We start from the raw sequence: 24,235 nt of genomic DNA, 5'->3' as shown, positions 1-24,235 counted from the left end.
ATTCACTTTGTTGTACAGAAACTAACACAACACTGTAAAGCATTTATACTCCAATAAAGATGTGGGGGAAAAAAAGACATGACAACAACAGAAGTAGGAATAGGAAAGCAAAAAACAAAACTGTCATTATTTTGCAGAAACAGAGAAAATGCACAAAGTATCTAAATTAAAACAAATAATTAGAACATGTGAAAAATTCAATGTATTAACATATCAATTGAATTTCTCTATACCAACAGCAAACCTTTTTTTAAAATGATATTCTTTAAACAATATCAGAAAGCATCAAATTTCTGGGGGGAAAAATGACATGAAAAATGCAAGATCTCTACATTGAAAACTTCAAAAGTTTGAGAGAAACTAAATAAATAAATGGGATATACCATATTTATAGATTCTAAGACTCAATATTGTTAATGAATTCACTTCTCCTCAAATATCTATAGATTCCACAAAAATATCAATCAAAATGTCATCTAGTTTCTTTTGAGGAAATTGAAAAGCTGAGTCTACAATTTACATGGCAATTTAAAAAGCCAAGAACAGTCAAGGCAATTTTAAAGAAGAACAAAGCTAGTGTCTCATACCAAGGATTATAGTAACTATACCATACCAAGACCTAGAAGCAAAACTTGAGAGTAGTCAAGACACTGTGATACTGGTGCAATAATAGACAAAACAGACTAAAGGAACAGAATTCATAAAGAGACCCACATACAGTGCCACCTGGTTTATGACAAAGGTAACACTATAATGGTGGAAAAATGGTGGTTTCAGGTAACACTATAATGGGGAGAAAATGGTCTTTTCAATAAGTGATACTGGATCACTGGATACTGATAGCCATTCGGAAGAAAAATGAGTCATGACCTCCTCCACCTTACACCATAAACAATTTCAGATCAAAATGTAAAATAGCAAAACAATAAAGTTTCTATAAAACATAGAGGAATATCTTCAGGACTTTGGCATAGGAAGAGATCAAGACACAAAACATGCTACCCATAAAGAAAAAATTGAAAAACTGGTGTTAAGACTATCAAAAGACACTATTAAGAGTGAAAATACAAGCCACCAACTGGCAGAAAACATTTATAATACATTTCTTTAAAAAAAGGATACCTGGTGGCACAGTGGTTGAGAGTCCGCCTGCCAATGCAGGGGACACGGGTTCGTGCCCCAGTCCGGGAAGATCCCACATGCCGCAGAGCGGCTGGGCCCGTGAGCCATGGCCGCCGAGCCTGCGCATCCGGAGCCTGTGCTCCACAGCGGGAGAGGCCACAACAGTGAGAGGCACGCGTACCGCAAAAAAAAAAAAAAAAAAAAAAAAAAAAGGACTCAGGAATTCCCTGGCGGCCCAGCGGTTAGGACTCTGCGCTTCCACGGCTGGGGAGCCTGGGTTCAATCCTTACTAAGATACTGCAAAGCCGCACAGCTTGGCCAAAAAAAATTAAAAAGAACTCAAATATAGAATATGTAAAGAACATCTACAAATCATTAGGAAAAAAATAATCCAGGAGAAAAATTAGCCAAAAAACTTGAACAGGCATCTCAAAATAGAAGACATTCAAATATCTAACCCACAGAAAAAAGATGCACTAGTTATTAAGAGAATGCAAATCAAACCCATAATAAGATACCCTGAATGCCTACCCGAATGATAACAATGAAGACAGATAATAACAATTGTTGGTAAAAATGCAGCACCCCTGAAACACTCATACAGTATTGCCATTAGGGGTATAAATTGACACAACCACTTTGGAAAACTTAAAGTATCTAGTAAAGCTAAAATAACATACCAAATGACCCAGCAAGTCTACTTCTAAGTATCCGCCTAACAGAAACAGATATTCACACTCATCAAAAGACATACAGCTATGTTCACAGCAGCATAATTTGTAATAGCCAAAAACCGAAAACAACCCAAGTGTCCACCAACAGAAGATAAATAAACTGAGGTATATTCTTACAATGAGAATAAGAACTATATATACAGAAATAAATCTCTCATAACTTTAGCATATGCCACCCCCCCAAAAAAAAGTATATACCATACGATTCCATTAAAAAAAATTCATAGAGAAGGAAAGCTATGATATAAAATCAGGATAGGAGTAACACTTGCTTGGGGAGAGTTGATGGATAGTGACTCCAAAAGAGTGTAAGAGAGGATTCTGGGGTACCATTTCCCAAATCTGTTTCCTGACTTGGATACTTATTACATGGGTGTGGTTGCTTTGTAGGAAAATTCATCAGGTTCTACACTTAAGATTTGTGCACTTTTTATTATGTATATCACACATCAACAACAAATTTAACTAGAAAAGAGTTAATGTAATATTCAGATCAGAAAAAATGTACTGCCAGTTAATCTTTTGATTACCTTCAACTCACAGTAACCCTAGAGAAAATTTCCTAAAGCGATAAGGTTTTTAAAACTGAAAATAAATGCATAGGTACTTTAGTACTTTGGTTTAAATTTAATTAATTTTAATTTACTATCTTAAAGAGGAGATACAGATATACATACAGATACATATCCTCTCATATATATATATATATATATAAAATAAAACAAAATTTCTTTCATGTATTACATTCTCAACAGAGATGATATCACCACCAAAGGAGCAAAAGTTGGTTACTGAGGGAAGAAAAAAATCTAGAGACGTTACAATGGTTTGTGGCTCTCTAAAGCTCGACCCTACCTGCAAAATCCTATTCTTTAGTATTTAATTTCTCCTGTTAGGTAAAAATTAACATAATTTAACCTTCTCTTCAGAGAGTAATTATTAAAACGTTGAGAAAGAGTGGAACATAGAACACAGAGATATTCAATAAATGTTTGCTTTTATATAGATTGAATGATCGATTTGTAGAATGAAAAAACTATGACCTAGGTAAGTTCTCATATTTTTCCAAAGTCATACAATGGCAAAACAGGATAAAAACCTGATGTCATGACTCTTAATCTGTTTCAGGGATACACCCTCAAGTTTATGGGTTCGCTAGCATGACCCTAGACTCACTGTAACATTGTTAAGTGTTATCTGAAGAAACGAATAAGGAAGGGGCAGTGGATGGTCAATCCCTGATGCCTAGGTGTTTGCCAGATCACCCACAGTATGAAACAGCAGGCATGCTGTCATCTATTACAAGAGGTAAAAGTAAGTGAAACCTAAAAATGATAGCTCCAACCCCAGAACAGCTGTCCCTGAATCCACAATAAAGTGCAAAATAATGAGAAATTGGCTAAATGTGTGATTCCTTGGCTGCTGTTAGCCATACTACCTACGACAGAAAGATAAAGACCGTTTTAGGGTAGATCTTGATGTTGCACCAACCCAGGTTCCAGATGGTCCGACACAACATCAGGCTGCTAAGCACAGAACTGTCACAAAAGAGTTCGTGCTCCACAGCAGATAACTCTTCTTTGACCTCTGTAACTCATCCTCTGTTTACCAAAATGATTCAGGTGGGAAGGGCACAAAATAAGGAAACTACTGAAACCTGAGGATATAGTGTAAAGTTGTCTCATCATCAGAATGGTCAAGTTAGGAGCAATCTATGGTTTGAAGTCCATGGCATGTTTAGGCTAATGCAGGACCCACAGCTTACTACTGAACAGTCCTGAATGGCTGCAACTAACCCAAACATACAGCAACCTAATCCCAGCAAGACTGCTAGACTGGAAGAATAGATAGAAGTGGCTACTAAGTCGGTTTCCTGAGAAGGGGAATTGTGCGGTCCCTCCTCTGCATGCAAAGTGGATCGATCACTCCAGATGAAGTGGCTGATATACTGCATATGCAGGCCATACAAGACTGGCCTTACAGTGACCAGGATATTCAACCACTTAATATGCCCCACCCCCAGGTCATGGTGAATACCATGACAAAGGTTTCTCCTTCTACATGGGTCCCCCATGTAACTCTCCTGTTACCAACATAAACTGTTCAGGATGCTGGATCTGATTTGCTGTCTCAAGCTTCCCTTTACAGGTCTTAGGGATGATAGTAAGAAAACTAAATTAAAAGTAAGCAGAAAAGATAAGGGAGATGGCAAATGACTTGTCCCAATAGAGTGAAAGTTTTTCATGGTTATCAAAAAACTGGATGAATAAAGCAGACATTGATGGGGTTGAAGCAAAACTTTTCAATGAAGCATTATCAGATTGGATGGACTGATGGGACCTGCTAGTGGTCTCCCAGCATTGAGTGCCCCGAACAAATCCACCATATTTACTCTAGCTTAGGAGATTTTAAAAAGCCAGGGTACAAAGATGATATTAAGAGTCTGCCACTAATTTGGAAATAAGCACACTGACTGTGAGGCCAAGATCTTGGCCCAACCCTCAGCAGCTGGGAACCCAAGGCCAAATTCACATAAGTGGGTAAAATGGCCTAGAGGTAGAGAAGAAACCTTTTGACAGGGAAGACCAATGCACTGAATCCAAAACCTATGTGAGAAACTCTTAAAGGAGCAAGTTACCCTGAGAGGACATGAGGATGCCACTGTTGATGGTGAATATCTGTATGCAAAGTGGAGTGCTGGAACAGGTATTATGAGAGGTGGTTCTGTCTCCTTTGCCAGAATGTAATACTGAGATAAATATGTTCTATAGTAACACTTTCCCTATTTTAGTACTGTAACAGAAGACATAAATTCACCCTTCAGCCAGGACTAATTGACCATATCAATTAGGAACTTAAAGAATTGCCCAAACCTGCACAGGTTGCTCTTTGAAGCAATACAGAATACCCGGTGGACAAAAAGAAATAACAGTTTTAATGACACCTTAGAAGTTAAAGTGATTATCAGTGAGCTTGAAGGTCATCTTGAGAACCCCAAAACAATCCAATACCTTCTTTCAGTACGTGACACTGCCCTGCAACTACAAACCCTGAGATGATAAAAATATTAAACTCTACCTTAGCTACTATGAAATTTCTTTAGTCCTTAAAGATGATTAAGATACCAAGCAGAGTTTCGATATTTATTTATGGCCTAAAATGACCGATTAACTACTGAATTCAAATGAATGAGCTTGCACAGGCCAATACAACGGGAAAGACAAGCTTCAATTATTCTTTAAGACAATGGCTACTGGACCAGCCCATAAGCCTAGAAAGATGGAATTAATGCATGTCAGTTAACTGTTTTGTGGAAGTAACTATTGGATTCCACCATCTTCGAAAATAACAAAATTAAAAGTAATGTAAAAACAAAACAAAATACCATTTTCATGTATCTAACCGGCAAAAAATTTTTTAATTTAATATCAGAGGTTGGACAAGGTATAGAGAAAAGGATACTTTCCAACACTGTTTTGAGGAGTGTAAATTATATGAAAGTGAGAAATAGCATAACAGTTTTGTGTCGACTTGGATTAGCTACAATACCCAGTTATTCAATCAAACACTAATTTAGATGCAGCTCTGAAGGTTTTTTGCAGACATATTAACCAGACAACGTCAAGTAAAAGAGATTAGTCCCCATGAATGAGCCTCATTCAATCAGGTGAAGAGTTGTAAAAGCAAAACTTCAGTTTTCCTGAACATATGCTGCCTTAAGACTACAACATCAACTCCTGCCTGAGAGCTTCCAGCTTACCAGAGAGTGCCCTACAAATTTCAGATTTACCAGCCTCCACACTTGTGTGAGCCAATTCCTTGAAGATTATAATTTTTTTTCTTTTACTTTTAACCTTTTAATTCCACTAATAAGAATTTACTCTATGGATATACTTAGAAAAGTTATCCAAAATATATGTATAAAAGCAGATCACTGCAATACTTTTTTAATACCTAAAAAATAAAAACAACTTAAAAACATGGGGCAGGTTATATATACTGACATGGAGATGTCTAAGATATATTATTTTTAAAATCAAGATACAGAATAACTTAATTATGTATACAAAAAAGAATATAGTTATATTTACTATATTTATAAACATAGGTAGATAATGTACGCTAGTAAATCTATAATTTGATAATTTTTATAAGTTCAAAAGAAATTGTTCACAAAATTATCTTTGGGGAGAATGACTCAGTTGGGGGGGCTAGATTTTTTACTTTTCATTTTATAGCCTTGTTTTTTAAGGGCATGTATCATTTGTATTTTTTAAACAAAATCAACAGGGTTAGAATATGAGCCTTTCTAATTTTCCTCTTTATACTCTTTACAATTGTTTTTAAAACCTCACTTTAAAAGTAATTAAGTCACATGATGTTTAACATGACCAAATATTATGTCTGTAGCTATCAAAAATTGTGGTCAATACCATACCAACATGGGAAAATATTTATGAAAGGCTACATGAAAAAACGGAATACAAATTGTACATACAGATGGCCAAACACATGAAAAGAAGCTCAACATCACTAATTATTAGAGAAATGCAAATCAAAACTACAATGAGATATCACCTCACACCCATCAGAATGGCCATCATCAAAAAAATCTACAAACTAATGCTGGAGAAGGTCTGGAGAAAAGGAAACAATCTTGCACTGTTGGTGGGAATGTAAATTGACACAGCCACTATGGAAAACAATATGGAAGTTTCTTAAAAAACTAAAAATAGAACTACCATATGAGCCAGAATACTGGGCATATACCCAGAGAAATCCATAATTCAAAAAGACACATGAGGCTTCCCTGGTGGTGCAGCTGTTAAGAATCTGCCTGCCGGTGCAGGGGACATGGGTTTGATCCCTGGCCCGGGAAGATCCCACAAGCAGCAGAGCAACTAAGCCTGTGCACCACAACTACTGAGCCTGCGCTCTATAATCTGTGAGTCACAACTACTGAGCCTGTGTGCCACACTACTGAAGTCCTGCGCGCCTAGAGCCCATGCTCCGCAACAAGAGAAGCCACCACAATGAGAAGCCTGTGCACTGCTACGAAGAGTAGCCCCGCTCACAGCAAGTATAGAAAGCTCGCACGCAGCAACGAAGACCCAATGCAGCCAAAAATAAATAAATAAATTTATTTTAAAAAAGACATGCAGGGCTTCCCTGGTGGCGCAGTGGTTGAGAGTCTGCCTGCCGATGCAGGGGACGCGGGTTCGTGCCCCGGTCCGGGAAGATCCCACATGCCGCGGAGCGGCTGGGCCCGTGAGCCATGGCCACTGAGCCTGCGCGTCCGGAGCCTATGCTCCGCGACAGGAGAGGCCACAACAGTGAGAGGTCCGCGTACCGCAAAAAAAAATAAAAATAAAAAAATACATGCACTCCAATGTTCATAGCAGCACTATTTACAGTAGCCAAGGCATGAAAACAACCTAAATGTCCATCAACAGAGGAATGGATAATGAAAATGTGGTACATATATACAATGGAATATTATTCAGCCATAAAAAGGAACGAAATTGGGTCATTTGTAGAGATGTGGATGGACCTAGAGAGCGTTATACAGTGAAGTAAGTCCAGAAAGAGAAAAACAAATATCGTATATTAACGCATATATGTGGAATCTAGAAAAATGGTATAGATGACCCTATTTGCCAAGCAGAAATAGAAACACAGACATAGAGAACAAATGTACGGATTCCAAGCGGGAAAGGGGTGGGGTGGAAGGAATTGGGAGATTGGGATTGACACATATACACTATTGATATTATGTATAAAACAGACAACTGATGGGAACATACTGTATAGCACAGGAAACTCTACTTAATGCACTGTGGTGTTCTAAATGGGAGGGAAATCCAAAAGGGAGGGAATATATGTATATGTATGGCTGATTCACTTTGCTGTGCAGTAGAAGCTAACACAACATTGTAAAGCAACTATACTCCAACAAAAATTAATTTTTAAAAATTGTACATAAAGTTCAACAACAACTATGTAAAATATTTAAGGGAGAAATAGGAGGTAATAAACAAAATGAAACAGTTGACTTTTTTAATAAACTATGAATAGGAAGTGGGTAGTTTTCTACTCAAAGTTTTAATATTGTGATACATCTTTTCAGTAAAACTAAATTACTTCATGATCATATAGTCTCTTATTTAAAAAATTCATACACAGTATATTTTCTCAGAGTACGGAAAAAATGACTAATTCAAAATATTCTGTTTGTTAACAATTTTTTTTAAAACTGCTATTGTGATTACCACTAGAGGGAGGGAAAAGTTAGGAGCAGGAAGAGAAAGGGGAGATATTCTGGGCAGCTGGTAATATTTTCTCTTTCCCTGGGCTGGGGTTACGAAGGTATTTACTCTACAACAATTTATGTTTCATTCATTTTTCTGTTTGTTTGTTGTATCTCACAGTTTTTAAAAGGGTGATAAAAATTTACCTATTTATAGTCCATCAGATATATCAGAGCAAAATAACTCCTTATAAGACAAAATCCTGGGGACTTTCCCTGGCAGTCCAGTGATTAAGACTCTGTGTTTCCACTGCAGGGGGGCGTGAGTTCAACCCCTGGTCAGGGAACTAAGATCCCACATGCCACGCAGCGTGGCCAAAAGATTAAAAAAAGAAAGATAAAATCCTGAAAAATACAACCTGATTCCTTAAATATACTTTTCATTACTTCCCTTATTTCTGTCACCCACAAAAAAAAAAAAACCCTTAAGCTTCCCACTTCCTCCCTCAACTGCAAGCAATTAACAAGTCCTGAACATTTATTTTCTGAAATGTCAAATCTGTCCCTTATTTCCATCTTCAAGGCCACTGTCCTAATTTGGATCCCAGCACCGCTTGTCTGTACTAAAATAAGTCTCTCCTAGGTAGTCTTTCACAAACATTTTTTAATGCAATACACAGAAAGAAATGTATTTATCCTCTAATTCAGTACATATATACTTTTATATAAAACTAAAAGCTTCACAAGATAATACTTACCTTATTACTTGCAATGCGCTCTGATCTATCCTATCACATCTTATTTTAACTCATCTTTTTAAACTGTAGTGCTTTCAACCCACTATACTGATTTAGCATCCTCTTAGTGTGCAATAACCATCAGTTTCAAAACCACCAATGTCCTTTGTAAGTGATCACTTAATCCCCAATTCAAAGCATTTCCTTCAATGAATGCTGCCTAAATTGTAATCTGCCACTTCTCTAAAATATATATAACTTACCCGCTTAAAAACATTCACCAGCTTCCCATCACGTCCTAGATAATAAAATACCACCTCCTTAAAGAGGCATAAAACCTTCGTATCTAAGCACTCCCTTATTTGAAAATCACTCCCACTTCTATTCTTGTTCATACACCATTCTGTCCAAGATACTCATAGTCTAGCTTTTGTGAAAGCAGTTTTTCTTTGCCCAGAAATACTTCCCCATTCCATCTCCTATCTTTCCTTCCAAGCTCAGTTCAGGTACCCCGTCTTCTATTAAGCCTTCCCTCCTCCATTCTCCCATGGCTACCTTCTGCTACAAGGAATGCTGCTGAAAAGTAGCATTATGCCAGTACAAAAAAATACATGTTAAAATTACTGAATTTTAGGAGCTTACAATTCTTTCATAACAACTTTCCACTTACAAATGGTGGGGGGAGGGCCTGGGGGAAGTTGGAGTACTAAAACATACTATGTATAATTTTACATATTTCATTTAATTCTCCTGATACTGTACTCTTAGTAGTAAAGTAGTAAAATTAGTACCAGTAGTAAAATGACTATGAGTACTATAGTTGTTAAATTCTACTATTTTCTACTATGCTACTATTTTCCAAGGTAGAGAGTAAGTCCTTTTTATAGAGATTTTAAAATTTGCCAAAGGTGACAAAAGGCTGGAATCAGGACTCAAAAACCATCTTCTTGGGCTTCCCTGGTGGCACAGTGGTTGAGAGTCCGCCTGCCGATGCAGAGGACACGGGTTCGTGCCCCGGTCCGGGAAGATCCCACATGCCGCGGAGCGGCTGGGCCCGTGAGCCATGGCCGCTGAGCCTGCACGTCCGGAGCCTGTGCTCCGCAACGGGAGAGGCCACAACAGTGAGAGGTTCGCGTACCGCAAAAAAAAAAAAAAAAACCCATCTTCTTTCCACTACACTATGCTGAGGCCCCAGAGAGGTGAAGTGGTTTGCTCAGTCCAAGCCACACAGCTATTAATACCTGAAAATAAACTAGTACAGCAGGCTCCTGACTTTTTGGCCACATGTTATCCACATATATAGGGACCTATCAAACAACACATCTCTCTTAGCCATAGTCAAATAGTCTTAGGTCCTACCACCCACTCAAATACTTTACTATTAGATAGTAACTACCTTAAAAGAAAGCGGAAGTGAATCCCGTTTCCAAAATAATGTCACATGTGGAAAAGTAATGCAAATTTATGTTTAAGGAACTTAAAGCAAAATCTTTCTATGAGCCAAAGGTTTAATTTTTTAAAAATTACTGATTTCACACAGAAATGGCTTCCCTGTCTTAATCATAATATACAAACATAAACTTTTCTCAAAGAGCAATAATTCATAAGATGAGTTCTCATCTCAGATCTACCATTACAAACTCCCAAGTTCACTTTCATTTAACTATAAAATACATATTAACAGTCTACATCTATCTCACAGGGTCATTGGGAGAATGTATGTGAAAGTGCTTTCTTTATAAATAGTAAAATATTATTAAATAAAAAACATTGTGACTGGTATTGTTTTAGAACCACTCTGCCTATTGTAAGATACTACATTCCACAAAGCTCACCACTCCTTTTATATTGTATTCTTTTAATTTTGCACAGATAGCGAAAAAATAATTAAACTTTTTAAGACTCTATCTAAAATGAGATATATTATCCCCTGTGTCCATAAGTTGTGAGCAAAGACTGGGCCCTCTATTATTCTGAATGCATTGAAGTCTTTTTTTGTTTGCTTCTGGATTTTCCAAAATGCTCTCAATAGTTCAGCTGTCAAGAGTAAGTGCCAGGTAAAATAAGTATTACTAGAGTAAGCTTCTAAGGTATGTTTAAAGCATTTTATATCACATAAGAATTTTAGAAAAAATCTTTTTAAAATATGGGCTGCATTACTGATACCTGTTTTAATCTGTTGACTATTATGTTAGGTATGATGTTTATCTTTATACCTCAAAGGAAATAAAAGCAAATCTCAAAAGAAAATATTCCCATTGATATTTACTAAAGAAATCCTGAAGCATCATAAAAGCAGAGTTTATAATGACCTAGAATGTGGGAGTCAGATCTACCATACTGAGAGATGAATAACCATCTACTCTGCTTAGCAGTTGTTCCAGCTTCTGGATCAATAGCTTTGCTTGCAAATGGAGGGATTATATTTCTAAATAACAATCACTCTAAGGGCAAAAAAAAATGGTAGTATTTACCTTCACTTACAAATAAGTATATTAGAAGTTTGGACAATGAGTCCAAAGGTCTTAAAGTCAAAAGCTGCTACATGGGTATCAGATTAAGATTCAATCCCAAGTACAACAATCAAAAAACAGTTTGATGTTAGCATATTTTATCCTTTTTTTTTTTTTAAACCTATATCCTGGCTTTACTTCACTGAGTTTCACCTAAAAAGATAGTACCTATCTAAAATGGTTGTTCGGGGGATTAAATGATTAAAAACACACCTAATGTACCTCTGGGTAGCTATTCCTGCTGTTCTACAGACAAACACATCAACTGAAATTCCAGTCTTCAAAGCTTCAAACTCTTAAGTCTCTGCTTAAAAAGTAATATGGTTTGCCAGTACCAGAGTTTACCATGAAGTAGCAATGTTTTTAATTAATATCTCTTTAATTTATAATTGACTGCCAGAATATAACTCATTTTAATAAATATAAAGATCTTCTATAATAAACTACAAATAAGTTAATGAATAATAAACTAAAGAAGTCTAGAGTTTCAAATTGTAAGTTTCAATTAAACTAATTTTCCTTAATTAAAGAAAATATACTATTTTTTTTAATTACACATGAAAATCATTTTGGATCCACTATGTCCTACATACTTGGCTAACAAACATTCCCTTAAATTTTCAAAATTTTTGTCTTAACTTTTTTCCAAAACATATGGGTCCTTTTAATCTGCTCCTAACTCTTCTAGGCAGTAAGAACTGAAGCCAACATTCATGAAAGCTGAAGTGTCGAGAACTGTTCTGGGCCCTAGGGCACTGTTCATGTTTTATTCATTTTTGTATAGGTGACTACTTTACCAAAGAATCTGAGATACTGTTAAGTCAATTAACATTGCTGAAACAAATCAGTCAACAAAATAAGGCAGATGATGTGGCTACTTCAAATGAATACTCTTACATTATTGCTCAGATTTGAAACAAACCTAAAATATGCCAGCCTTTAAAATTACTTTGTGTTTGCAAGGGAAAAGGAGGTTCATTTTCGTATACAGTACCTGAAACTCCAAAAGTTAAATACAAATTAGTATTCAAAATAAACTTCATGTATGCTTAATCGTAACTTATTAGAAATAAGCTATTAAAAAATGCATAGGTTCTTAAGGACTTTTTCTCCCAATTTTTGTCTATCTATATGAATACTGTGGCTCAGGAAAAAGAAATATTCACAAGCCGCTGATCCTTCTAACATCAGATATTGTTAGTTTCACTAAGATGACTAAAACATTTTCAGAAGTACCGATACAAATAAAATAACGTGTGCAGGGCTACCGAAGAACCCATGAGGACCTCGGTCATTACTTTGGAATCGAGTACTGTCGCCAATCCCAGGACTTGAGAAGGTAAGACTTAGGGTGAGCATCAATGGGAGTACACCGACGGGGGAGGGGAGGGAAGGGAAATGAAAAGATCAGAGAAGATTAATTACCACATTATTTGTGAAAGGCGAGGAGATGGTGGCTTGGGCCAATGGGCGAGGACCCCTCGCAAGGGAGTGGAAAAGGTTCTTTTCGCACTTAGAAGGGACAGGGGAGTGGGAGGAGGGGCAACGATCAACAGGAACCTTCCCGAGGTGGAAGGGGTGCGTCACGAACGTAGCCGCCTCTGGAAAGAGAAAATCCGCCCTCAGGACGACCTCAATAAGCAATGGTGAAGGAAGGGGGAGTGACCTTCCTAGGTGTGACGGAGGAAATACAGGATCACTTCCCAAAGAACGGAGGGAGACGACGTTCCCAGAGGTCCTGCCGGCTCACCGGGGACTAGAAGGGATGGTGAGACCGCCCCCGCCCCCCGGCCCCCCGGGGCCGCGTCAAGGTCGGCTGAGACCCGGGGCTGAGGTGTGGGCGTTACCTGCAGGGTCACCTCCTGAGGGTCCCAGTGCGGCCGCAGGTGTCGCAGGAGGCTCAGGGCCCCCTCCCGGCAGCGCTGCTCCTCCTGATCCTGCACCGTGACGTCCAGCTTGGGGACCTCCGGGGAGCCGGGCGGGACGTGGATGTAATTGGCCATGGCCCAGGCTACGGCAGAGACTACCACAACTACGACGGCGACGGCGACCACGAGAACGGCGGGCGCCGACAGGCTGCTGGATCCTTCCGTCCCGGGGCGCCCTCGCGGGAGGGCTGGGGGCGTTCAGAATAACGGCAGAGCGGTATGAGAACAGCTGGTGGCGGCACTCTCGCCGACCCAGGTCTGGATAGCGGCTGAACTGACCAGCGACTGCTCACGGGGAATATCCGTCTTGTCTGCGCTCGGCCGCCGGCGGGCGCGGAGCATGCCGGGACTGGCCTGACGCTGGCGTCACGCGCGGGGCGGGGCCTTGGCTGCGTTAGGATCAAGGCGGAGTTTCTAGCCGCGGGCACAATGGGCCTAGTGCCTGGAGTTAGGTTCTTCGGCCGTTAACGGACAGTGCGGTGCGTGCTGCTAGTCTTTAAAACGTGGGGCTCCCGCTTGGAATGATCCTGAGCCCTGCAAAACCCCGAACGAAAGGCACTGAAGCTTTAGCTCACCTGATCGGGAGGGTCTTGGGGTCTGGGTTTGAGGTAGGTCTGAGTTTTTCTGGGAAGCGAGGGAAGTGCCCTGAAATAACTCCAAGATCAGCCTCTGAATTTGGCCTGAGTCTGGGCAAGCTGGGTTAACTGGGTCTCCTTGATCTCGGAACCCCTGTGTACTGAGGACTAACCACATGGTTGGGTTGGCAACTAAATTCCCATCAGCAGTGTACGGAGATCATGGTATTTGGGACAGTTAAGATATTTGGGTAAGAAAGCGACTGCACTTCAAGATGTGTTTTTAAGGTCAGATGTTTGATCATACCGAGAGTTATTCAGAGTCAGCCAAAACAGGTTATAGTGTAGGATGAAGATGGAAGGAATGGAATTTTGGGGCTCAGCCGCTAGATGCCTGTTTCAGGGTATCCCTGAGTGGGCCTTGAAAGGGCTACCTTCAAACTTTTAGTCTCATTGTCTTATAGCACCTAATTCCCCTGCTACGGGAATATTGGAAACTGGGTAATCCACAAGTAATTTATTGGGACCTCCTAATTTTCCCAGTGATTTCAGGAAAATGGGTTGAGATTTGACCTCTTAAGGTGTTGCCTGCAGCATTTGGTAAATGGTGAATACGTTTGTTAGTGGTAAATTAAGTCGCTAACTGGACTCAGCTTAACAGTCAAAATGTTTATCTCATCAGCATCAGTTTACATTCTGATTGTTCAGAAAGAACCTACTTACCATTGTAAATCACAAAATAAATAGCTCACTATCAATAAAGTTAAACTTCATAAATTAAAAAGGAGAAGAGAGTTTTATAGACAGCAAGACAGTTGATTCAACATTTTCCAGACTTAGTCTCTTTTTTAAATCGTATACTAGGAGAAACTCTAAATTATGCATTCCTTTCAATTTGGGGAGAAATAATCAATATACTAATTTCAAATTTCAGGTAGTATCTGTTGTTGTTGGGTTTTTTTGGTTTTTAATTTTTTGGGCGGCACCACTCAGGGTATTGGATCCTAGCTCCCCATCCAACCAGGCCCTCGGCAGTGAAATCGTGAAGTCCTAACCACTGGATGGCCAGGGAATTCCCTCTATTGTATCTTTGTATAATTTGTATTTTTTATTATTAAACAGTTGGCATTTTAAGAATTTTGAAGCTATGGTTTGAATTGTGAAATGATTTAATAGCAAATTACAAAAATTATTTGGGGGATTATACAAGTTTGTAATTTTAATGAAGCATCCATTAATAACTAGAAAGACCTAAAAAAAAACCTATTAGGTACCTAAGAATAAAACTAACAAAAGATGTGTAAGACCCTTATGGATGAAATTATATTAATGGAGAAATGAACCATATCCACGAATAAGAAAAGATACTTATTAAAAAGATCTGTTTTCACTGAACAAACAAATAAGTACAGTGCAGTTACAATTAAATCTCAATTGCGTATTTCACAGAACTTGTTAAAGTGGCATTAAAATTCACACCAAAACTTAAGGTCGAAGAGAAGCTGCTATAATTCTTTGTGGGGGCGGAAGGGTTAGAGAATAAGTTGGGAGAACACATCCTACCAGGATTTATGATATAACGGTTTAAGAATGGGCAAATAGACAAGTGGAGCATGATAAAGATTCCAGAAAAAGACCTACACACGTGTGAGATCTTTGAATATGATAAAAGCGGCATTGAAAATTAGGAAAGGATGGAGAAACAGTACTGGAATAACTGCTATTTGTATGGGAAAATTTTTTTGATCCCACTGTTACCCAAAACCTGGGTTTGCCTCTTCGTGGGTGTCAAGCCAAAAGACACAACCAAGGCAAAGAGCTGGAGAAGGTAGTATTTATTACTTGCAGCCAAGTGAGAACACCAGGGATCTTTCCCAAAGCAATGTCTCCTCGAACAGCAAAATTGGAGAAGTTTTAAGCTAAGGGAACAGGCATATTCATGAATATGCTTGAGTTAAGGAGAATTCAGCATATTATTGGGGCAAAGGTCAACAGAGTCCAAGCTTTAGTCTTGGACTAAAGGGCGGGGGGTGGGGTGGGGGCTTAGTTCCTGTAGAACAACTCAAAGATATGTATCAGATTATGTATATCCACTGAGGAGGAACTAGGACTTTTATAGCTGAACTGCTGCTGCTTGACTGCTTTTCCACTGTTGCTACATTCCTTTGTTCCCTTAAGATCATTAATCACTGAGACCTGTTCAAGGGCAAGCATTGCAGCCAAGCTTAGATCACAAAATGGCTTAGGCCAAAAATGGCTTCTCTTATGTCAAGAAAGCCATGCCTGGTTTTCTTTCTCTGGGGACCCCCTAGCCTATCTGCTTACAGGCTTAATTAAAATTTAACACTTCTGCTCTGTGAAAAACTTCTCTGTGTTAAGGGAGTGCAAATCCAAGACACAGACTGGGAGAAAATATTTGCAACAACAGATATCTGATGAAAGATTTGTATCTGAAATATGCAAATAACTCTGAAAACGTAACAATTGGAAAACAACCCAGTTTAAAAATGGCCAAAGGATCAGAACAGCCACCTCACCCCAAGATGAAATACAGACAGCAAACAAGCATATGAAAACATGTTCAACATCATGTCATTAGGGAATTGCAACTTAAAACTACGAGATAACACTACACACCTATTAGAATGGCTGAAATCCAAAATACAACACATGCTGGTGAAGATGTACAGAAACAGGACCTCTCATTCATCACTGGTGGGATGCAAAATGGTACAGCCACTTTGGAAGAGTCTGGAAGATTCTTACAAAGATAAACATAGTCTTACCATGTGATCCATAATCATTCTCCTTGATATTTACCCAAATGAGTTGAAAACATACATACATCCACACAAAAAACCTGCACATGAATATTTATAGAATCTTCATAATTGCCAAAACTTGGAAACAACCAAGATATTTGTGAATAGGTGAGTAAGAATAAAAAAAACTAAAACAACAACAACAAAAACTACTGGTACATCTATTCAATGGAATATTATTCAGCAATAATAAGGAATGAGGGATCAATCCACCAAAAAAAAAGGAACCTTAAATGCATATTGTTAAGTCAAGGCAGCCAATCTGAAAAGGCTATAAAATGATTCCAACTGTATTACATTCTGGAAAAAGCAAAACAATATTAGACACAATAAAAACATCAGTGGTTGCCAAGTGTCTAGCCAGAGGGAAGGAAGGATGAATAGATGGGGCACAGGGAATTTTAGAGCTGTGAAACTACTCTGTATGATACTGTAATGGCAGATAGATGACATGAATTTTACAAAACCCATAGAAAGGTACAACACAAAGAGTGAACCCTCCTGTAAACTAGAGGCTTTAGTTCATACTTATGTCTTTGACACGGCAGTAGTTATTTTCAAAATGTGAATGAATGAATGAAAAAAGTGTATAAGAAAATATAGGATCGGTTGGCCTTGTTCTCCACTTTTCTGTTTTTCTTTTTGCAGATGCCACCCTGCTCTCATCAGCCACTGGCCCGCCATCTCCTTGAGCCCTAACACCATGCCTACAATTAAGTTGCAGAGTTCTGGTGGAGAGATATTTGAAGTTGATGTTGAAATTGCGAAACAATCTGTGACTATTAAGACCATGTTGGAAGATTTGGGAATGGATGATGAAGGAGATGTTGATCCAGTCCCCTTGCCAAATGTTAATGCAGCAATATTAAAAAAGGCCATTCAGGGGTGCACCCACCACAAGGATGATCCGCCTCCTCCTGAGGATGGTGAGAACAAAAAAGACTGAACAGATGATATCCCTGTTTGGGATCAAGAATTCCTGAAAGTTGACCAAGGAACACTTTTTGAGCTTATATTGGCAGCAAACTACTTAGACATCAAAGGTTTGCTTGATGTTACCTGCAGGACTGTTGCCAATATGATCAAGGGGAAAACTCCTGAGGAGATTCGAAAGACATTCAATATCAAAAATGATTTTACTGGGGCTTCCCTGGTGGCGCAGTGGTTGAGAGTCCGCCTGCTGATGCAGGGGACATGGGTTCGTGCCCCAGTCCGGGAAGATCCCACATGCCGTGGAGCGGCTGGGCCCGTGAGCCATGGCCGCTGAGCCTGTGTGTCTGGAGCCTGTGCTCCGCAATGGGAGAGGCCACAGCAGTGAGAGGCCCACGTACCACAAATAAAAAAAAAAAAAAAGATTTTACTGAAGAAGAGGAAGCCCAGGTACACAAAGAGAACCAGTGGTGTGAGAAGTGACATTTTGTGTCTGATGCTGTAACACTGTAAGGATTGTTCCAAATACTAGTTGCACTGCTTTGTTTATAGTTGTTAATATTAGAAAAACGGTCCACAAATGCAGCAGCAAATCAGTTGTATTAGCAGAATGTTGTCCTCATTGCATGTGTAGTTTCAGTACTGATTCCAAACTTATGGCTCAGTCTCTTCTAGTATGATCAAAAGTTCTTTCTTCTTTGCTCTGAATAAAATTGAACTGTGGGTTCTCTATAGAAAGTAGCATTTTGGGCTCTCCCTCTTTTTGTAAAGCAATTTCTGCCTAGTTTATTGTCCAGTTAACTTTAGTTTAGTGACTTTTAAAAGTTGGCATTGTAGGGACTTCCCTGGTGGTGCAGTGGTTAAGAATCCGCCCGCCAATGCGGGGGACATGGGTTTGATCCCCGGTCTGGGAGGATCCCACATGCCACAGAGCAGCTGAGCCCGTGCGCCACAACTACTGAGCCTGCGCTCTAGAGTCCACGAGTTGCAACTACTGAAGCCCGGGCGCCTAGAGCCTGTGCTCTGCAACAAGAGAAGCCCCTGCTCACCGCAACTAGAGAAAGCCCACATGCAGCAACAAAGACCCAATGCAGCCAAAAATAAATTAAATAAATTTTTAAAAAACTTCTTTAAAAGTTGGCATTGTAAGTAAAACAATTTGCAAAAAATTTTCTGAAATAGAATTAACAATGTATTATCTTTATTCATGAGTTGGAAACTGGAAAAAGGCTACTTGAGGTAAATGTTATCAGAGTGGGGTTATCAGAATGTCTTCCAGCTTCCTGGAGTCAGAGTACCACTGGTATTGATTAGCCTGTATGTAGCAGGGCTCCGTTAATTGGATCTGAGGACTTGTTTTTGCATTTTTAATCCTCTCAGCTTTGAATATGTTGGCTAGAGGCTCAGTTACTACTCAGTTTGTGTTTTGTGAGGAAACAGAATTAGACAGTTTGCTGGCTTTTCAATTAAAAAAGACACTTAACCCATGTGGTGTGTCATCTTTTTATAATCAGTAATCCTATGTGGGGAAAACCATAAACACTACTTGCATGTAAGAAATAGTTTAACCTTTAATGTTAAAATGTATGGCATAACCCAGAAAGCATCAGTCACAAATGCAAGATACTTTCAATAAAAAGTAAATCACATAAAAAAAAAAGAAAAAGAAAATATAGAAATATAGGATCAAGTCTCCATGACTGCAAGTTAAGGAAAGATTTTCTAAAGAAGTCTCATAGAGCAAACACCCTGAAAGAAAAGGACTGACAAATTTGAAAACATTAAAATTTAAAACTTCATGAAATTAAGTCATAAAAAAGATAAAAGATAATTGTGACATATATGATGAAAAAAGAATTAGTATTCAGAATACCACTAATCAATAAGAAAGCCAAACCACCCAAGAGAAAAATGGGAAAAGAATATTAATTTTCAGAAGAAATCCAAACAGCAAATAAGCTTACAAAAATAATACTTCTATAACTAATAATCAAGGCAATGCAAATTAAAACAACAACAGACAGCATTTTATATCCATCCAATAGATTGGAAAAGTTTTTGAATTCTGACAGGGCCAAGTGTACATTACTGGTGGGAAGATACATTTATTTAAAAAAAATAAAACTATGGAAAGAAATTTTGCAGTATTTAATCAAGTTGAAGATAGGCATTCTTTACCATCCACCAATTTCAATTCCAGGTATATACAAAAATCCCACATATGTACATGAGGAAGTGTGTACAAGAATGTACACTGCAGTATTAGTCCTAATGGCTTATAACTGGCAACAACCCAGCTGTCCCTCAGTAAGCAAATAATTAGATAGATGATTGATAGATAATAGATAGATGGATAAATAGATAAGAAATATCCTACAACAGACTAATGATGGTAGGTGGAATACATCTATCTACTTATACATACATTCAGGAGACAACAGTGGCCCTAGAAGTCAGAAATCAAACAGTAGCTTTGAGGACCCAACAGCAACCATACCTCTGGTTAGTTTGCAAATAGCTGACTTCTCTGTTTCTTCTCTCTCCACCTGTTTTTGTCTCATTCTCTGCTTCTTGAAATCGCACTCACTCTTCAGAGCTTAACCTCCAGCAATCATCTTCACGGAGCTTATATGGATTTTCCTAATCTAAATTTACTTCTTTTATGCATCTGTTAGAACACCTAAAAAATTCTGCCTTGTGCCACCCACACTGTAGATTTAAATCATAAAGACTGTGCCACATATAAAAGACTAGTAAAATGTTTATAACTTGCTACATAATAAGCATTTTGTATGAGGGAATAAAAGGATCACTGAATATACATCCAAAGGCTCTAGTCATAAATATTTTAATGACAATGGAGTTAACTTTAGTTAGCAGAGTAATAGCATAAAGAGTTTGCAGAAGAAAATATTATGTGAAACGAGATTATATGGACGTGTCTAATAGCTAGATCATCCCCCAAACTGAACACAAGTTTAAAATGAAGCCGCTCTTGTACGCCTAACGGAGAATCAGGGTTAATGTCATTGTAGACTGAGCTGAAGATTCAGAAATCCAGAACACCTGTGATCCCTGGTGTTCAAGGATGTGCATGCTCTGCTCTACTGCTCCCCCTCTAAAAAAATGAAAAAGAAAGAGCCTCTAGGTGTTTGGATTTTCAGATGTTACATAAAAATGAAGCTACACGTGTTCTGCTCTTCACAGCTTTAAGAGAGCCTAAGGGAGCTGGCCGTCTATAAAGCTACTATAACAAACACATGTATGCTTAGCTATATTAATAAAAGCTAATAAATATTTAACTCTATAAAACATGTCTATCAGTGCTTGTTCTAGCTTGCCTCTTTTTCATGTTCCTAGAATCAGATTATAACTCTATTTCATATAATAGACTAATTCCTTAGTAGCAAGATTCTATCATTTTTCTCTTAATAGTCTCCATGGTCTCAAGACAGTATCTTGCATATCGTAAATTACAATTGTGGATTTAGTAGAACAGAAATATTTCAAGTGTTTCCTAATTATAAGAATCTAAAATATGTAAGGGGAAAAAATGTTTTTAAAGATATATGGGTAATGAGAGGGAATACACCTTACCAAATATTGAATCATATTATAAAAGCATAAGTTGAGAGGCTGGCACAGAAATAAACAGATCCCAAAAAAGAAAAATCCATGTATAAATGGGTATTCTATACGTAATAAAGATTAATAGTTTAAATCAGTGAGGAAAAGCAGATTAATTAAAAAATAATGTTGAAATCATATTTTTCACAGTATTTGCTAAAATTGATTTAGCAGTTTTTATTATTGTCATTTATTTTTTTCCTATCTTTTTTGGTGTTTTTTTTTTTTTTTGGCCATGCAGTGCAGCGGCTTGCAGGATTTTAGTTCCCTGACCAGGGATTGAACTGGGGCCCTCAGCAGTGAAAGCATGGAGTCCTAACCACTGGACAGCCAGGGAATTCCTTATTATTGTTATTTAAGTGGTATTAATTAAAAGTTCACAAGTGCTGATCAATATTTCATCTTAATTCTATATAAATCAGTGGCAAAAAACATCATTTTAAAAATGAAGAAACAGGGAATTCCCTGTTGGTCCAGTGTTTCACTGCTATGGGTCCAGGTTCAATCCCTGGTCAGGGAACTAAGATCTCACAAGCCATGTAGCATGGCCAACAACAACAAAAAAATCCTGTGGTTTTTTAAATCCATTTTTCCAGGACTTAGCTGATGATTGTCATTTAATAGGCACTTGATAATTATTTGTTGAATAATAAAATGGATGACAGGCTAAATATGTTCTGCATTATACTTTAAAGCAATTTTTTCAGACTCCTAATGTATACTGAATCACTCTGTATTGTTTTATTACCATTCCAACTTTCTCCCAAATGTACCCAATAGCTTAAACACCAATTCCCAAGTTAAACATTTAATATCTCTATTCTCATTACTATTCGGTCCTCCATAAGAAGTGTTTGAAACTGTATTTTGATAGTTGGAAGTAAGGATTTCAGAGCAATTGTGTATGCACACAAACTACAAAGGGCTAATGCCTACTACTTGTGTGCCTACAGCACATGAAAAATACACAACAAATAAGGGCCACTTTCTCCAACTTCAGACTCTACTCTACCTTGTTCCAAAGGATGAAACTTTACTTTCTAGCTCATTAAAGCATGTTATACAGAAACTGGACAGATAATGAAGGGGATGAAAAGAATTTGAGCTTTGTAAGTAGACGATCCTGCTGTAGAATTTGAGTAATTTATTTAATCTCCTTTAACCTCAGTTTCCCCATCTGCAAAATAGTGCTAATAACAGGCCTGCGGAGATTTAAATAGATTATCAAATCTTCAGGATAATGCCTGGTCCTAGTAAAGGCTCAAATATTATTATTAAGTTTTCATCTGGATTAAATGAAATGGTACATAATAATTAGCTATTATTAAATGAGATGATGTATTATTATTAGATAATAAAAGGTAAAAGTCTTTCTTAACTTCGTTCAGGGGTATTGTTCCAATGCTTAAACCTTAGTTCAGCAAAGGAATTTCAAAATCTAGAACTAAGTTATGGTTTGGGGGTCTGCGTAACGAAGGAAGCTTCTCTCTTCTTGCCTTGGGAGAGGTGTATCAGAGACTAGAGGAGAATATTCTGGAGGAAGGGTAAGGAAAATATCAAGGACCTACTTTCTCTGGCCCTTTGTGATCCACTAGGTCAGCTCGTGTTACTCTCCTTTCTTCCCTTTGTATATTTTAAAGCTGCTCTAAGTAACAAGACCTGGAAAGAGAGCACAATAGCAGGGAATGAGGAATGAGGCAGTAACTGGCAGCTCAGTGATAATGTCTGCAAGGTACCTAAAACCAGAGCAGATGCGAGGAGACAGGCCATTAATTTGGAGGATTGATGGATAATGAAAACTCTGAAGATTGCTAAAGAGTTAAAAGAAATACTAGTTTTTCAAGGAAGATGGGCAGAATGTCGCCCTATTAATCATAAACTGGTGAGATAAACCAGGATTGCCTAGGTAACTACTATATACTGTAACAGATTATTTAAACCAACCAATAGTAACCATCCAGAAGAGATTTAAATACAGTAAGGCAAAATTCTGATGGTTTAAAGAGAACAAAGCCTACTATACTAATTAATTAACTTTTATGATGGTGTCAGGCCATTAGCGATAATGAGAAAACATCAGATTTCATGTGTTTGGACTTTGGTGAGATGTGATTCTTTCTTCTTGTCAACACATTAGGACCATATGGCCTAGGATCCAGTATTATAAATTAGAAAGAAAACTGACTGAATATCTTATCCAAATGGTTAAAAGTACCATGGATGCCGAAATGTGCCAGATGGGGTTACTTAAGGATCAGTTCTAGGGTTTTTTAATATACTTACATGTGACAAGTATGAGACATTGTAGAAAACCAGCAGGAGTTTCTACCCACTCCAGCACCCCTGAGTCAGTGCTCAGCGATAAAAATAGCCCAATCAAGGTACACATTCTTGACCCAAAACCGTATGTCTGAAACAAATATGTAAGAGGTGGCTAATACACAGACCTTCATATGGAAAAAATAAAAAGTTGGGTTGAGGAGAAAAGAGGAAGAGGCAGAGTGGTAAAAAAAAAAAAGTTCAAATAATGTAAAGTGTTCTAATTAGCCATAAAAAGAATACAAAACTTATGTATTTCTATAGATACAAATTATTCTTTTAATATTAATTGTATCTTTGTGTGTGTGTGTGGTACGCCGGCCTCTCACTGTTGTGGCCTCTCCCGTTGCGGAGCACAGGCTCCGGACGCGCAGGCTCAGCAGCCATGGCTCACGGGTCCAGCCGCACCGCGGCATGTGGGGTTCTCCCAGTCCGGGTCACGAACGCGCGTCCCCTGCATCGGCAGGCTGACTCTCAACCCCTGCGCCACCAGGGAAGCCCATATTAATTGTATCTTGATCACAAAATAATAAATGTTAAAACAGGACACATACCGGAATTCCCTGGCAGCGCAGTCAAAAAAAAAAAAAAAGAAAAGAAATAGAAAAAAAAATTAAAACAAAACAAAACAACATGACAAATCATACAAAAGCAAAATTATTAACCTGATGTTAAAAAGAA

General features: G+C 38.2%; 1 protein-coding gene and 1 pseudogene across 2 annotated transcripts in view; one reads left to right on the top strand and one right to left on the bottom strand.

The window, feature by feature from the left end:
* The window catches only part of ETNK1 (ethanolamine kinase 1), a 73,020-nt gene extending 59,397 nt beyond the window's left edge, over nt 1-13,623 (bottom strand). The window contains exon 1 of the mRNA XM_022577769.3: nt 13,201-13,623. Within this exon, the coding sequence (XP_022433477.1) occupies nt 13,201-13,356 (156 nt within the window). The 5' untranslated portion in view covers nt 13,357-13,623. The remainder of the gene's footprint in view (nt 1-13,200) is intronic.
* On the top strand, nt 12,727-19,958 carry LOC111176843 (S-phase kinase-associated protein 1-like; annotated as a pseudogene). The gene is made up of 3 exons (XR_016394882.1): nt 12,727-13,889; nt 17,327-17,810; nt 18,032-19,958. The product of XR_016394882.1 is annotated as an S-phase kinase-associated protein 1-like (transcript).
* The last annotated feature ends 4,277 nt before the right edge of the window (nt 19,959-24,235 follow it).

This window comes from Delphinapterus leucas, chromosome 11 (assembly GCF_059928025.1).
Source record: "Delphinapterus leucas isolate spDelLeu-1000000601 "Yukka" chromosome 11, BTC_Dleu_Yukka2, whole genome shotgun sequence".
Taxonomy (NCBI): Eukaryota; Metazoa; Chordata; class Mammalia; order Artiodactyla; family Monodontidae; genus Delphinapterus; species Delphinapterus leucas.
Note: the sequence above shows the minus strand (reverse complement) of the source record. Positions and strands in the feature narration are given on the sequence as shown.